The sequence below is a fragment of the Macaca nemestrina genome, chromosome 12, assembly GCF_043159975.1.
Source record: "Macaca nemestrina isolate mMacNem1 chromosome 12, mMacNem.hap1, whole genome shotgun sequence".
Taxonomy (NCBI): domain Eukaryota; kingdom Metazoa; phylum Chordata; class Mammalia; order Primates; family Cercopithecidae; genus Macaca; species Macaca nemestrina.
This window is the reverse complement of record NC_092136.1, coordinates 21,037,616-21,054,363: the sequence shown is the minus strand read 5'-3', so window position 1 is coordinate 21,054,363 and position 16,748 is coordinate 21,037,616. Positions and strand designations below refer to the sequence as shown.

Below are 16,748 nucleotides of genomic sequence, written 5' to 3'. Positions count from 1 at the left end.
CACTTTCTGTGGTTATTGTGAGAAAATTAAATGAGCCTCTCGTTTTTATCTGAAAAGAGTTTAGGACAGGCACCAGTGAAAAACCCTACATACGTGATGGTTAGCTACATTTTATAATACAATTTAATCCTTTTGCCATCTTCAAGTAGCAGGCTTTAGACCCATTTTACAGAGAAAGAAATAGAAAATGGCTTGCCAGGGTCAGAGCGTGTTGGCAGCAGAGCTGGGATTAGAATCTACTTTTCTTGATCCCTCGTCCCTTTCTGTTTGGGCCACCTCCTTTCTACCTTCCTGGTCCCTTCTAGGCCCAGGAAGACTAAAAGGTGTTTTGTTTTGTTTTGTTTTTGCCATGCCCTGTGGATGGCCTACCCCAGAACATACCGTCACCTACTTCCTAAGTCAGCTTGCTCAGATGTGGGGTAGGCCTGGGATCCTGGGGGAACAGGGAAAGGCATCAATGAAATGTTCTGAGATACGGAGACCTCGCAGTTTGTCTGGTCTCCCAGGGAAAGGATCTGAGTTGGGGTCTCAGCCCTGGGCCTTGCCTGCCAGGCAGCTTACAGCCTGCTAGCCTCTCTGAGCCTCGGGGTCCTTGCAGACAAATCAGGATGTGAGCACAGCCTCAGAGGGCGGTTGGTGAAATTAGGCAGGATGCTTTGGATAAAGGGCCTTGTTTGGGGCTGGCACACAGTGGCTGTCTGGGCAGTGCCAGTTTCTTTTTTCTGGGAGTAGTCACTGGGAGAAATTGTTGGAAGCCAAACCCAGGAAGTTTAGGAAAAGTGGAATTGACAGCCTCTCCCTGCGCACGCTGGTGGCTGGGGCTCAGTGCCAGGAGGTCCCCACACTCACCCTGAGGAAGGTGGGGGGCTCCTGTGAGGAAATGGGTGGAGGAAGCCTGAGAGTAGGGTGGGCTGGCCAGAGCTCTTCCTGAGCTCCAGAACATTCTGTCTGTAATCAGGAAGCGGAGCTGAATCCCACAGACTCCCTCCCATCCTCCAGCTTGATCGTTATTCCTTAAGGGCAATAACGCCTGTTGGGGACCAAGGTGGGGACCTCAGCCTCTCCAGGATCCCCAGGGAGTCATGGCCAGCCCCAGGCCTGTATTCTCCCTGCTGATGGTCAAGGGGTTCGTCCTGGCTGTGCCTCAGTGCTTAGGGGCGCAGGTTGAAAACGCAGGTCCTTGGCCTTCTGCTGGGAGCATCTTGGTCGGGTTGTAACGGACGCAAGCATCTGCATCCCTAAGAGGCTCCTCTGATCCACACTGCTCTCCAGCCTTCTGGAGATGCCAGCATCTTCACCCTCCAGGTGTGTCCTCTGCTGGGGGTACAGCGTACCCATGCTGGTGAGCTAGAGATGACATGAGCTTTACCCCGTGTGATGGGTTGGGTGTCTTAGGAAATGTTGGCCAAGTGCCCCTGCTGGATTCCTGACCTCCGCCTCCCGGAATGGGCCTGTCCACAGGTGACTCTAAAGAAGGTCTTAGCCATCAGGCCCATTCCTGCACCTCCTAAGCGTCATTTCCTCCCGGGCTCCTTTCTTGCTCTCACTGGTCCATTCTCTCGCCTTCTTTCCAATCTTCAAATACACCCAGCTCCTCCTTCCTCAGGCCTTTGCACCTGCTGTGCCCCCTTCCTGGAATGCTTTTCCCACAGATCTTTGCTTGGCTGACTTCTTCATTCACGTCTTGGCTCAAATGTCACTGGCTCAGGCTGGCCTTCCTCGACCCATTCCGACCCTCTCCCCGACTGGCAGTTCTCGGAAATGAGTCAGCTTTGGTATCTTCATGGCGACCAACACAACCAGAAAACCTGTATTGTGTACTTTTTGTCTCCACTCCCCACCCCCAAATGTCAGACCTTGTTAGTCACTCTTCTGCATCCCCAGCAACTGGCACGGTGCCTGGCATGAAGTGGGCACCCAGTAAACATTTGTTGGCTGAATGAACATGCATCACACCTGTAGCAATACATGTGCCCTGTGCATGAACGGAAAGGGTGTGGCATTGGAGGTTTGCATATTTTCAAATTCCAGCTCAGGCCCTTGCCTATGCGCCTTTCTGAGCCTCAGTTTTCTCATCTGTGAAAGGGCCCTGCTAGTGCCTGCCAGGCAGGGTGATGTCAGAATTGGAGACGGCGTGTAGAAACCCCCTAAGGCGCAGTGAGTGGGCAAGAAAGCCTGGTGTTTGTTATTATATGGACAAGAAGGAAGGCGGGTTAAAAATCAGCTTACAATCTTAACGTCCGTGGCCCCTGGAGAAGCAGCCAGCCCCTTGTCTGTCAATTCCGCAGATCCTCACTGTGCCCAGCACCTCACTGCCAGAGGCGCTGTTCGAGCTGAGGGTTTCCTGGGAATACAGCGAAGCTTCTGCCCTCATGCACCTCAGGTCCTTGGTGGAGGGGGAGAGCAGACAATGAGCAAGAAGAATCAGTGAAATGTAGTCTGTTCAATCCTGAGAAGCGTTACCAAGAAAATAATAAAGCCGGGAAGGGGCTTAGGCTGGATGAGGGTGCGGATTGCAAGTTTACTGGGGGAGGGACACAGGTGGGAATGGGGGTGAGCTGGTTCCCTGTTGGGCAGTGAGAAGCCAGCAGGGGAATGCAGCTGACCCCAACACCCTGGCTCCAAAGAGGGGATCGGGCAGCAGACCTGGGCGGTTAGGCCAGGTGTTCATACCTGCTGGGCCCACTGATTTTGTACTTAGTGAGTGTGCTTCTTCTTCCCCCTAGAAACCTCCTCCAGCTCGCTCAGGATGGGGGCCTACATCTTCATTGGCGTGGGGGCAGTCACCATGCTCATGGGCTTCCTGGGCTGCATTGGTGCCGTCAATGAGGTCCGCTGTCTGCTGGGGCTGGTGAGTACGGATCCCTCCGCAGCTGATGCCCATTTCCTCTCATCCAGCCGAGTGCAGCCTGAGCACATCGCTGGCCGTAACGCCGGGTGGAGAGCGTCTCCCGAGGCATGCGGGCTGGGTGCACCTGGTCGGGGACCCACAGCTGACTTTGTGCCTGCTCTGTGTCCCCAGTACTTTGCCTTCCTGCTCCTGATCCTCATTGCCCAGGTGACGGCCGGGGCCCTCTTCTACTTCAACATGGGCAAGGTAAGCCCCTCTCTCCCTTCCCCCTCACTGGGCTGGACCAGCCATGTGGGGGGTTGACCTTGAGTGTGGGGGATGGACATGGAGCCCCCCCAGTTGTCACAGACAGACTCAGTAGGTGTCAGGGACAGCCTTCTGGACACTATTCTTTGTGATCAAATGGGGGAGTGTTAGAGGAGAAGGCAGCAGGTGTGGGCAGTGCCTGCCAGGCCTGGATCTCAGCCTGACCACACTGCTTTCTAGCTGTGTGGCCTTGGGCAAGCTGCTTGCGTCTATGTGCCTGTTCCACCATCTGTAAAATGGAAACAGTAAGAAAACTGAACTCTCTGAGTGGTTACAAAGATTATTCGAGATTATCTGAGTGAAACACATAACACATGGCACCATAAGTACTCAATAAATGTCATTCTTGTTATTATGAAGATACTTTAGCAACTATTCAATCCATGCCACTCACCCACAAATGAAGTTTAGAAGGAGACTGTTAATAAAAACATCAGTCTTGTGTCCGAGGGGAGATGTTCAGCTTTCAGAAACAGAATATCAGACTTACGGTGGCTTAAACTTGAAGGACATCTGTGGTTGACTTGCCCGGAAGTCTGGCTTCGAAGCTCAGAGGCCGTGGTTCTGGCTGTTCAGCATCCTCACTGGGATGGCTTTCCTGCATTATGACACTTACCTCGTCGTTCCAAGATGGCTGCCACAGCACCAGGCACGGCGGCGTCTGTGCTGCTGTGGCTGGAAGATGGGGAAGTGGGCAGTGCCAGACATTGCCATCCCTTTTATCAGAAAAGCAAGCCCTGGTTGGGCGCAATGGCTCATGACTATAATCCCAACACTTAGGGAGGCAGAGGTGGGAGGATTGCTTTGAGACCAGCCTGGGCAACATGGTGAGACCCCATCTCTACAAACAAATGTTTTAAAATGCTAGGCATGGTGGTGTGCACATGTGGTCCCCGCTACTTGAGGCCAGGAGGTTGAGGCTACAGTGAGCCATGAAACAGAGCCTGGGGCAACAGAGTGAGACCCTGTCTGAAAAACAAAACAAAACCCTCCAACAGACTTCCCCAGACTGGGTTACAAAGTCACCCCTGGTTGTAAAGGAGGCTGAGAATGTGAGTATCAAACTTTCAGACTCTAAAGACAGAGGCACAAGAGAGAAAGGAGCCAAGAATGGCTGTTGGGTGAGCCAGTTAATTGTGAGTCACAGTTATTGTGTAAGAAGCACCTACTGTGTGCACGTGGCATCTTCTAGAAGCTTTCCATACATCATCTTGTCCTCACAATGGCTCTGCAGGGTCTTATGTTGACAGATGGAGAAGCAGATGCTCTGAGATGAAGAGCAATAACAACATTGATAACAGTGGCTCTAACCCCCACCATCCCTCCAGTTGAGTTCATGCACAGTATATACCAAGTACAGTGTTGACCACGTGACAGTCCTCTTGCTGATCCTCACTAGACCCTCTCAAGGTCATGGGAGAATCTACGTCCTGCAGATGAAGAAGTAAGGTCAGCCTAGGCTCCCTGACTCCGATTCCTGAGTTCACTTGTCCCCAGACCCTGCTGCACGTGGCCTGTGGCCTAGCAGACCCTTGGGGTCCCTGCTTCCAGTGCCACCAGTTCTTGTCCACCAGTGAGGGTGGCAGAGCTGGCAGCCAGTTGGGCTCCTGCACGTCACCACTTGAAGGTCAAGTTGCCTGAGATCCCTCTTGGAAGGTAACTGAGAAAACACTATACCAACATCAACATCAGCAACGAACACTTAATAGAACTTAGAACTTAATAGAACTTCAACAAGACAAGATACTGTTGGTAACTAAGGGCTAACTTGGGCACTGAGCTTCCTGGCAGTCAAGGCAAAAGTGGAAAATAGTGGATTGTGTAGATGAAAAGCAGCTTGTTTGGCTATGAGACAGGAAGCCAGCAGTTAAGGGAGGGAAATTCCTTTCCCAGAAAAATGGTTGTGGGGTCAGGTCTTCATTTTTGCCCTATGGCACTGGAGCTTCTTTAGTACCCAGTTAGTGATATAAACAGGGTGGATTAGAATCAGGCCCCAGTGAGCCAGCTTCTATGACTCAGAAGCTGGTCGCCTCTACAGGGATCTCGTGCAGTCTGTGTGATTCACCATCTCTCAGTAATAAAGATGGCACCCACCGGGTTGGCACCAACCACATGCCAGGAGCTGAGCTAGAAAAGTGAGCTGAAATACACGTTTCAAATTTACAAACATTTTCCATTTGAAGAAACTGAGACCCAGGAAAGCAAAGTGACTTTCGGCCACTGACACACGCAGCTTTGGTGCATCAGAGTGGGGATTTCCATCCTGCTCCCTCGGAGTCCGAGGCCCATGCCTCCCTGTACACCGTGCTGCCCTCCCGTGGGCTGTTAACTCTGCTTGGCTGATGATGATGAGCTTAGACTCACAGGTGTCCTGTCAGTCCCAGAACAGGACTTGTTTGGAGATTTGGGTTTCCCAACCCCAGCCAGGCTCTGTGCATTGCACGACCGCCCCCATCTTCCCCTCCAGAGTCCACACCCCCTAGTCGCAGTCTGCCTCACCTTCGTCCACCACCACCTTTTCTGGAAGGCAGGGGGACATTTTCTGGCTTTGCTGAAGAAGTTCTGATGCCACTGTATTGCCCAAGTTGGAATGAACGATTTCTTTCTTCTTTCCCAACGCGTCGTAAATCTCAGTGGAAGACTAAACATACTTTTGATGGTGTTTATTCTGGCAGACAAGGCTCGGCATGGGGGTGGGACTTGCCTGAACCTAAGGAAGAAAGGCCTTTTGAAAGGAGATAGGGCTCCTGTGCAGGTGGGTGGGAGCGACCCTGCTGTGGTCTCCAGGGCTGCCCTTTCTCCTTCCTGCCCCTGCCACCCGCAGCCACTGTTCTCAGGGCAGCGATGGGGAGGTGGGGGACCTTGGCATGGCATGTCACCTCTGGAGCCTTGGGTTCTGCTTCTATAAATCGAGAATAAACCTGCCTCTCCCTGCCCTAGCACCCAGGCTGGAGTGAACACAGACTGTGATACTTCTATGAACATGCAGAGTGGTGTCCAAGGGTCTCAACTATGGAACCACTGCTCTGACATTCTGGGCATGCTACTCAGCCTCCCTGTGCCTCAGTTTCCTCATTTGTCAAACTAGTAACAATATAGGCCCGCTCACAGTCCCTTCTCTGCAATTCTGAAATCCAGAAAAGCACTTTGAAAACCAAAAGTAGGCTGGGAGCGGTGGCTCACACCTGTAATCCCAGCACTTTGGGAGACCGAGGCGGGCGGATCACGAGGTCAAGAGATCAAGACCATCCTGGCTAACACGGTGAAACCCCGTCTCTACTAAAAATACAAAAAATTAGCCGGACACGGTGGTGGGCACCTGTAGTCCCAGCTACTCAGGAGGCTGAGGCAGGAGAATGGCGTGAACCCGGGAGGCGGAGCTTGCAGTGAGCCGAGATCGCGCCACTGCACTCCAGCCTGGGAGACAGAGCAAGACTCCGTCTCAAAAAAAAAAAAAAAAAGAAAAAAACCAAAAGTAGCATTTGCAACTGATTTGATGGCAAAATTGAACCTGAACAGAAGCAAGGCTGTGTATGGGCTTTGCCTGCCCCATTAGGGCATCCCTGGGGAAATAGAAATGGGAGTCATTGCAGGCTGCTACCCCAGCCCCCACTGGCGGGTGTGATCTGTCCCCCCAGGCCCTTTCTAAAACCTGATCCTGTCTGGAGCCGGAGCCCCCAGGGGCTGCCTCGCAGCACTTGAGAGATGAAGAGCCCTAACATACGAGAAGGGTGTCGTGCGGCGCCCAGCCGGAGGCCGATGTTGCTGGCATCGTTGCCAGTGTTTATTATTATTGCTGCCATTATTCACTTCATGAGGGCCTGGTAAGGGCTCAATAGGTGGCAGCTGTTCCTGCTGCCCTCGTTGTCAGCAGAGCAAGGGCTGTGGGAACCAGGATTTGGGCGTGGCACTAAGATCCTCATCTGCTTGTTTATCCAGCCTCTGGTGAGCAGAGCCCAGCTCTGGGATTCAGGGGCCCTGTGTTTTAGTGTGGGCTCTGCCGCTGATTGCTGTGTGGCTTTGGAAAAGTTACCCAGCCCCTCTGATCCACAGGCGAGCTCTTGGGCCATGCCCAGTGCAGGCAATCAGGGATTCTGACTTGTTCTCTCTAGACAGTGGGGGTGGGAGGGGTGAGAAGGAAGCAGATGCAGTTTGCCCTTTCCTGTGGTGTGCGGGAGCTGAGCTGGATGCACTTGGCTGGCCCTACCTGTGCCAGGGAGGCCCCTGAGGCTCTGAGAGCTATCAGGCTTAAGGAGAAGACATTGGAGGGGAAGGGGCTCACTTGGCCTGGCTGGGAGCCAGAGGTGGGGGCTGTGACAGTGGCAGTGGCTGGTCAGACAGCTCCCCAGAGATGTTGGTCAGGGGAACTGTGATTTCCTTCTCGTCCTCCTCGCTCTCACCCTGAAAGCTCCAAATTGCTGGTGCGCATATACTCTCATGTGTGAGACGCAGGTGGCGAGACAGGTTCCTAGGGGACAGTGTGGTTCTCTGTGAGCTGTCTGCTTGCTGAATTAGAACTTCCTGATTCTCAGGCTTGGGGTTCTCTTGTGATGGGGCAGAGGGAGGAAGGGCAGCTGGAGCTGGGGACAGGGAGAGGTGACCTTTCTCTTCCCTGTTGAGAAGGGAATGGAGGAGTCCAGGCCGTTCCTCTGGAAAAGGATTATGGAAAGACACTTGGGCTAGAATCTCTGAAGCACATGCTGGTCACTGGCTCCGAATTCTGGGGTAGCTAGTTATGGGGCTTGCAGCTGGACTTGCAGGAAAGATACAGGTGGTCACAAAGACTAAATGCTCCCACCACCCCCTTTATGGCCAAGGGCCCTCATTTCCTATCAGGGTACTGGGATGCAGCCTCTGAGCTGGTGTATCTGTATTCTAGCAAAGCATTTGCCAGCATCTCCTGTGGGAAACCTGGAGAGGACAGGAAGATGTGGGTCCAATTCATGCATTGGTACCTCATTATAAGGGGTGATTTCACACCTTAAAGAGCATGGTGAGAGGTCTGCACAGCACCCCAACAGGTGGGCACAGAAGCCTGAAAAGTTACCCTGGAGACGTAGTCTGGTCTCAAGTATCTCGATGAGATGTGTCCTTCAAGAGAGGGATTTGATTTATTCCTGTGGTCCCAGCTGGGACTTAGGTAGCTGGGAGAGGAGGAGGATGTGAACTAATACAGGTGGGTAGAAGTCATTTGAGCAGAACTTAAATTGTATCAAGAGCCTCCCAACTCCGCAACATGCTCTCGTGTGAGTTACTGAGTTCCCCATCACAGGGAGCATTTAAGCAGAGCCTAGAAAAGCGTGACTCTTACATTTGGATGATTTTCTGGATTCAAAGGTCTCTCCTAATTCTGACTGTGAAAATTCACACTAAAAGGGGAGGTCAAAGCGCAGCATTTGGGTGGGACGTGAGTAGAGCCACGCAGAGGACAGCAGGGTCACGGGGAGGCGGCGGGCAGCTTGCCGAGGCTAAGATCCTGGGGCCCTGGAGCTGCACAGATCAAGATCTGGTCATGTCTCCGCTGCTTTCTATCTGTGTGATCTTGGGAAGTTGCTCCAATTCTGAGCCTCACTTTTCTCTTCTGAGAAATGGGGAGGAGGGAGACAGGGAAGACAAGGCTGGCTTCCTCGGCATTCAACCTATGCAATCGCACAGGATGCTCTGCTGTTGCTGTATTGAAATTCTTTTTTTTTTTTTCTTTTTGAGATAGAGTCTCGCTCTGTTGCCCAGGCTGGAGTTCTTAGCCCACTGCAACCTTCACTTTCTGGGCTCAGGTGATCCTCCTGCTTCAGCCTCCCGAGTAGCTGGGACTACAGGCACGTACCACCATGCCCAGCTAATTTTTGTGTTTTTAGTAGAGATGCAGTTTCACCATGTTGGCCAGGCTGGTCTCAAACTCCTGACCTCAAGTGATCTGCTCATCTCAACGTCCCAAAGTGTTGGGATTACAGGTGTGAGCCACCACGCCCGGCTGAAATTCTTAATAATTTTTAAACGAGGGGCTCTCCATTTTCACTTTGCACTAGGTGTAAATTATGCAGCTGACCCTGGGCAGGACTCTTTATGGCATGTGACAGTGACTCAACTGAAAGTGGCTAGAGCCAGCAGAAGGCTCAGCTGTATCCAGGTTCCCAAAGGCTGCTGCTGTCCCTCTCCACCCTTCAGCCCTGCCCTCCTCTGTTGGCTCCCTTCTTGGGCAGGCTGTCCCCCGTGGAGCCTGAGGGTAGCCCAGGTCCTCATCCTACCACATGGATGGAAAGAGGATTAGGTGTGTGAGTGTGGATCTCAAGCCCATCTCTGAACCACTCACCGTGCCTGCGATGTGGATGGCACTGAGTGGCAGCCCAGGTCTTTTGCCTGCCTCTGGCATTGAGGGAGTGGGGCCTCCCCAGCTCCATGGAGAAATAGAAGGGTGGTTACACCCAAGCAGTGGGTTTCTGCAGGGCAGGCAGAAACAGTGGAGCGGTCCCTGGGTGGATGGAGGGAGATCATGAATGTCTGCTCCTGCTACCTCCATGTCCTTTTGGTCTCAGTAGCTACCTGGTTGCCAGGGTGACCTCCCTGTACTCCCAGCACAGGCCTCCTGAGCGTTGGGGTCCCAGGGCATCAGCTCCAAGCTGAACCAGCCCCTGTGGCCATGGTCCTCGTGGCCCAGGTGTGTCCCTCAACCACATTCTGGACTGAAAGATGTTGTGGTGTTTCCATGGAAACCACCTGTCTAGGTGGAAACCACCCAGCTTCCATCACCTTCTCGTTTCAGGGGGCCTGGGGGAGAAACAGGGAAGTCCAGGCTGCTGTGACAGCCACGCTGGGGTTTAAACAGAGCCTCAGTGCAACATGTTGTGAGGAAGCTGGGTGGGTGGGGAGGATGTGGGCGAGGCAGCTTTCTGCACAGATGCTTCTGGAGAACCCATCCTTTCCACACCATGGGGATCACCCACCCATTGGGGTTGAGAGGTGGACCTGAGATGTCAGATTGGCTGGCAGACAGCCCAGGCTATGTGACGCAGGCAAACCACTTAGCTTTTCTGGGCCCTGGTTAAAACTGGGTATGGCCATGTGGTTTAAATGCCAATAAAGCTTAATAGGTAAAAACCTGGGTTCTGAAATCAGCCAAGCCTGGGTACAAACGTCACTTCTTCCACGTGTTGGCTGTGTGACCTTGGGCAAGTTAATTAACCTCTCTGGGTTTGTTTTCTATGTCTCTATAATGAGGGAATGGGGTGAATACCTAGGCCATAGGTCTGCTGTGAAGATTCAGTTGAGATAATACATTTAAAGTGCTTACCACAGCACCAGGTACGTAACAAACATTTGATAAAAGTTAACTACTATTAGTGTTGTGATTAATTACTGACAAGAAAGCTTTGTAAATTGCAGAACTCTGTATAAGGTATTTTTTTTTTTTTTTAAAGTATCATGCTGAGAGCTTTATTGAGAGAAGGGCAGGGAGCATCATCGGAGGCTGGTTTCTCAGCATTCTTTTTTTTTTTTTTTTGAGATAGAGTTTCACTCTGTCACCCAGGCTGGAGTGCAGTGGTGCAATCTCAGCTCAGTGCAAGCTCCACCTCCCGGGTTCAAGCCATTCTTCTGTCTCAGCCTCCCAAGTAGCTGGGACTACAGGCACTTGCCATCAAGCCCAGCTAATTTTTTGTAATTTTTTTTAGTAGAGATGGGGTTTCACCATGTTAGCCAGGATGGTCTCGATCTTCTGACCTCGTGATCCACCCACCTCGGCCTCCCAAAGTGCTGGGATTACAGACATGAGCCACCATGCCCGGCCCCAGCATTAATTTAGCCAAGAGTGAGGAGCCAGGGCTGCAGGTCCATCTGCAGGATATGAGTTTTCTGTTCATTCGAGGGCTGCCTGTGGGGACCTGCAGGAAGCCCCACCCACAGGGTTCTCTGGGAGTCAGGCTCTAAAACCCCATCTAGAAGTACCTATCCCGTTTCTCCCAATTCTTCCTTCTCAGGAACCAAGGTGGGAAGGTGTGTGGCCTTCTCCTTTGCATCCCTGCCTTCTAGAGTCCCTCACCCTGGGGCTTCCCACTGCCATGACCAGCCCATCCATGCATGTGCCCTGGAAGGCCTCTGGGCAAGGTCCGTTTGAGAGGCGAGGTGGAGCCAGGCAGGGGCTGGCTCTCGGAGGCCCCCCTCCCACCCAGGTCTGCTTATTGCGGAGGGAGGCCCTGCCCTCAGCTGGCTCTGGGTTTGCCTCCCTTTGCACAACTGACTTATTTCAAAACCCCCCTTCTGCCTGCTTTGTACATGAGGGTTTTCTCTGTGGGGTTAGCCGAGAGCAGGTGCTGCTCTCCACCACAAGGAGAGTGACCCTCAATTCCTGAGCAGGGTGAGGATCAGTGTAGGCAAGATGTAGATTTGGGCCAGGCGTGGGGTCTCAGGCCTGTAATCCCAACACATTGGGAGGCCGAGGCGGGTGGATCACTTGAGGTCAGGAGTTCGAGGCCAGCCGGGGCAACGTGGGAAGACCCTGTCTCCACTAAAAATACAAAAATGAGCCAGGCGTGGTGACACGCGCCTGTAGCTCCAGCTACCTGGGAGGCTGAAGTGAGAGGATTGCTTAACTCCAGGAGGTAGAAGTTGCAGTGAGCTGAGATCCTGCCACTGCCCTCCAGCCTGGGTGACAGGGAGACCCTGTCTTTAAAAAAAAAAAAAAAAAAAGAGATTTTTTTGGAGCTCTGGGGCAAGCAGCCAGGTGCCAGAAAAGCAACTGACCTCACACTCCGGCTGGCTGGCGCTGCTGGCTTAGGGCTTGGGAAGGGGTGAGGGAGGATCTTTTCTGTTTTGTTTTGTTTTGAGATGGACTCTTACTCTGTCACCCAGGCTGGAGTGCAGTGGTGCGATCTAGACTCTGCAACCTCCACCTCCTGGGTTCAAGCGATTCTCCTGCCTCGGCCTCCTGAGTAGCTGGGACTACGGGCACCCGCCACCATGCCTGCATAGAGGGAGGATCTTTTGATCACATAGTTGATGCCGAAGTCCCAGGTCCTCTAGTCTTGGGGCCCCCTCCAGGCATCTACCCTTGGGGACCCTGTTTGGAGAGGCTGCACTCTGGTCCTTGGAAGAAGGAAGCTGAGCTGGGCTCTCCTCCCTGTCCCTCCTTCTCCCTGCAGCTGCCCTGTGGGAGGCATGAGGATTCACCAAAAAGTTGCATGGGTCTGGCTCTGGTGCCTGGCAGACCGCAGTGGTTAGGTGTGCATTCAGCATTCACGTACCCCGCACACCTATTCTGTGCCAGGCTTGGCGCTGGCCATGGGGGACCCTGTAGTGAGCGTGCCAGATGTGGTCCCTGCCCCTATGGAGCTGATGTGCTAGTGGAGAGAGATGATAAGCCCTGAAAACTAACAAGCATGTAACGTCAGTGCTCTAAAGAAAAATACAGCATGCTTTCCCTTGTGGGATAAGGGAGGCCAGGGGAGGGGGGGTTGATTGGTGGGGGGAGGGGGAATGGGGAAGGGCTGATATTTTGTAGAGTGGTCTAGTAAGGCCTTTCTGAGGAGGTGACATTGGAGCAGAGCCCTGAAGGAAGCAGAGGGTGAGCCATGTTAATGTCTGGGGGAAGAGCATTCCAGGCGGTGGGAACAGCAGGTGCAAAGGCCCTGAGGCAGGAGTGTGCCTGGCACAAAGACAGCTTGGAAATCCACACAGTTGAAGCAGAGGGAGCAAGAACAGAGGACACAAGGTCCAGGGAGGACAGACAAGTGGCATAGGGCCTCCTAGGCTGTTACGAGGACACTGATGATGGGAACTGCCTTGGTGGTGGGAGGCCCCTACAGGGTTCTCAGCAGTGACATGAGAATATTGATGTTTACAGGGCCAGGCTGCTGCCGAGCGCAGAAGAGACAGTGGGGCAGGAGTGGTTGGCACTGCCTGCATCGGGCACCCTGGGAGCACCAGGAAAGTGGTTGGAGCCATGAGCATGTCACAGGGTTGCTGAAGGGAACAGGGGGGAGGCAGTTTAAGTAGCGGTGACCACAGGTGGGCACGGGTTTCAGGAAATCTGACCCTGACCTTTGTCCTGCAGCTGAAGCAGGAGATGGGCGGCATCGTGATGGAGCTCATTCGAGACTACAACAGCAGTCGCGAGGACAGCCTGCAGGACGCCTGGGACTACGTGCAAGCTCAGGTGAGGTGGGGCGTGGCTATGGGAGGCTCTTTCGCCTGGGTGGCCCTGAATTTGGGGCTCTGTGCACCCGCGTGTCTGGGACTGGCATCTGCAGTACTCGTGTGTGCCTGACAGTTTGTAGGAGAGTGTGCTTCTATGGGGGCAGGGCACCCCAGTTAGCACCGCAGCTCCCTGCTCGGGGGCCCAGAGACTCAGAGACAGTTTCATAACTCGGTGCTCCCATTTGTGGCAGAGAGCACGGGGGCAGTTGTCAGCCCTCTTATCTCAAGCCACACTGGGAAGCGTTGGGAGCTCCACCCTGGGTTTTAGGAAACTGGATGCCAAGTAGCAGTGAGAAGTCCCAGTGGAGGCTGCCTCCGGGAGGGGCACTAGCTGGGGAGGTGTTGAGGGAACCTTCTAGGGTGAAAGGAGTATTCTAGCCAAATCTTGATACTGGTTTCACCAGTATGTGCACATACGTAAAAATGCACCAAGCTGAAGGTGTGCCCATTAGTTCACGTGTATTAGACCTCCGTTACAGTGAGAGAGATGGATGGATGGGTGGATGGGTGGGTGGACGGATGGATGGACTGCCCGACTGACCAACAGATAGACTGACCAGGTTCCCAGCCTGTCTCCACAGTGATCCAGTGACCACCTGGCTCTCCTTTCTTGTGGTCCCGGATGCTGTGTGTGCCCTTGGCTGGAACCTGCCGTCTCTGGTCTGCAATCCTGTGAGGGCGCAGGACACAGTGATCACGTAGGGCCTCAGGGGAGGGCTGTGGGGTATAAGGGGCATGGGCAGCAGGAGAAAGCCTGACTCTGGGGCACCAGGAGAGTTTGCAGATAGGACACTCCATCTGGGCGACATGGACTTGGCCATCTTCTGAGCGGAGGAAGGGGAGAGCGATGTTCTCTGGCCCTGACATAGGAGATCAGGTGTGGGGGTCGTGGCAGCTGGAAGGCTTGGTTCACACAGGGAAATGTTTTGGTCGCCTATGTAGTTTGACCCACAATTGCTGAGATTTTGCTAATTTTAGCAAAGTCTTGATGTCACCAATGACATAAACCAGCGCCACCTGACAAGGGACCTGGGAGGAGAAGTGGGTCCCTTGGGAGGTGGTGAGCATCCTACCCTGGAAAGTCATTGGCTGGTTCTAGATGATTTCGATGCTGTCAGATGCTGCTTGGGCTGGCAGTAAGTGAGACTCCCAAGGCCTGGAGTGCTAACACTGCCACAGCCGCTAGACTTTTGCTGAGCCTGCCTCCTTGTTTATGCAATGGGGCTACTGACCCATGCCGTGTGAGATACATTGTTAAAGCCTCCAGCACTTAGGCAGCATTTATTATGTGCTAAGTTGGTGGTGATGTTTTAGTCACCATGCACATCCGTGGAGACACAGGCGGAGATGGCATGTGCTGCTGGGGAACAGGTACAGCCGGGGTCAGGGCAAAGCGTTGCTTGGAAGGAGGCTCTGCCATAGACGGGCCAAGGAGACCTGCCTTATTTTGCTCTGGTGCAGGATGACCTGTGGGTGGCCCCAGCTTGCAGACCTGTGCACCCCTCAGAGGTGCCAGCCTTTTGTTCGAGAGAGGAGGCAGCCAGCCTGCTGGAACAAGCGCCTGTAAAAGCTGGATTAGAAATGGCCTGGAGCTGAGCATTTCTGGGTGTGCCTGGTACGCCCCCTGCTGTCCACTGGCTATTGGTCGGGCAACATCGGGAGATAGGAAGGAAGCGGTCCAGGAACTGACCCCTGCTGTGACCAATGCTATCCCACTGAATCCTCCCAGGAACCCCCAGCATTGCGGGGATTTGCACACCGAGACCTCCTTTAGCACACAGAGCCCAGAAAGGCTTTCTTCTCTCTAGAACTAGAGCATTTTCTCCTTTAAAGTGGCAGAATTGACCGGTCGGGCGAGCTGGCTCACACCTGTAATCCCAGCACTTTGGGAGGCCAAGGCGGGCAGATCACTTGAGGTCAGGAGTTCAAGACCAGCCTGGCCAACATGGTGAAACCCCATCTCTACTAAAAATACAAACATTAACCGGGCGGGATGGTGAGTGCCTGTAATCCCAGCTACTCAGGAGGCTGAAGCAGGAGAATCATTTGAACCCGGGAGGTGGAGGTTGCAGTGAGCCAAGATCACGCCGCTGCACTCCAGCCTGGGTGACAGAGCAAGACTCTGCCTCAGAAAAAAGAAAAAAAAAAAAAAAAAAAAGCAGAATTGACGTTGTATCCTTTTTCACTTTTCACTTTTTCTCCTTTTCACCAGGAAGCTCAGAGGCAAATCTCAACTCCTGCTCTAAAGTCAAACAGCCGTTCCTAAGCTTATTGTGCTCCCCACACCTCCCCACACTTTGCCTGACTCATCCCATTTAGTCCTTGTGATAGCCCTGCGAGTTGGGAATTTTAATTATCCCCATTTACAGATGAGGAAACTGAGGCTATTTCCTTGACGGAGGTTGCTCAGCTGGTAGGTGGCAGGGCGGGGATTATAACCCAGTAGCCTGACTTTAAACCCTGCACTGTGAACGGTCTGCCGTCCATTCTCCTTGTGCACTGCACAGCTGCGCTCCTTCAACTTGAACTTCCTTCCTACTCTGCTTTGTATTTCTGCTGATCCTGGTTTTGATTTTTCTGCTGTACTTGTAGTTTGTGATGGTTCAGCTGGGACCAGGGGCTTGGAAGTGGCATATCTGAGTCTCTGTCCTGGGGAGGCCCCGCCTCTGCCAGGAGGGCAGCCTGCCTGCGGTGGGCAGTGAGCATAAGCAGTGTGTCCCCTGCCTCGCCCAGGTGAAGTGCTGCGGCTGGGCCAGCTTCTACAACTGGACGGACAACACTGAGCTCATGAGTCGCTCTGAGGTCACCTACCCCTGTTCCTGCGAAAAAGGGGAAGAGGACAACAGCCTTTCCATGAGGAAGGGCTTCTGCGAGACTGCGGGCAACAGGACCCGGAGTGGCAACAAACCTGAGGACTGGCCTGTGTACCAGGAGGTGTGCGGTGGGCGGGGGGCTGCGGATTGGGGGCTGGGATCTGAGGGTGTTGGGGGCCGTCTGGGCTACTGCTCAGCTCTTCCTTCCTCCATTTAGTTCCTTCCCTTGATTCACCTGTCATTTGTACCTTCATCTACTTCTTTGTTAATGTAATTCATTCAAGGAACAGGCAGAACCCTTCCAGACTGGGACTGGGGGGCTCTCGGTGGTTCTGCATGGTGGGGCGGGATGGTGCAGGGTGGGGTGGTGTGACCGTGTTCTCCCCTTGCAGGGCTGCATGGAGAAGGTGCAGGCGTGGCTGCAGGAGAACCTGGGCATCATCCTCGGCGTGGGCGTGGGCGTGGCTGTCATTGAGGTCTGAGCCCCCTCCCCCAGCCCTTCTCCATCCCTGGTCCTCCTGGGTTGTCTCTGCTCTGCTTTTCTCCTCGGGGAGGTGGTGGCCAAGGGCCCCAGCACCCCATCAGCTTCC

At 53.6% G+C, this 16,748-nt stretch overlaps 1 protein-coding gene and 1 long non-coding RNA gene across 5 annotated transcripts in view; one reads left to right on the top strand and one right to left on the bottom strand.

Annotated features, from left to right (window-relative positions):
• Window positions 1-16,748, top strand: part of LOC105471620 (CD82 molecule) — a 55,817-nt gene that overhangs the window by 37,938 nt on the left and 1,131 nt on the right. For all 4 annotated transcript variants that reach the window (XM_011724189.3, XM_011724187.3, XM_011724186.3 and 1 more), the window contains 5 exons: window positions 2,727-2,851; window positions 3,023-3,097; window positions 13,203-13,304; window positions 16,079-16,279; window positions 16,551-16,634. In XM_011724189.3, coding sequence (XP_011722491.1) covers window positions 2,750-2,851; window positions 3,023-3,097; window positions 13,203-13,304; window positions 16,079-16,279; window positions 16,551-16,634 — 564 coding nt within the window. In that variant the 5' untranslated portion in view covers window positions 2,727-2,749. The remainder of the gene's footprint in view (window positions 1-2,726; window positions 2,852-3,022; window positions 3,098-13,202; window positions 13,305-16,078; window positions 16,280-16,550; window positions 16,635-16,748) is intronic.
• LOC112424900 (uncharacterized) lies at window positions 2,164-3,688 on the bottom strand. Its single transcript, XR_003015850.2, has 3 exons — window positions 3,552-3,688; window positions 2,674-2,975; window positions 2,164-2,386 (listed from the first exon to the last, which is right to left on the bottom strand). It is a non-coding gene; the product is annotated as an uncharacterized lncRNA (long non-coding RNA).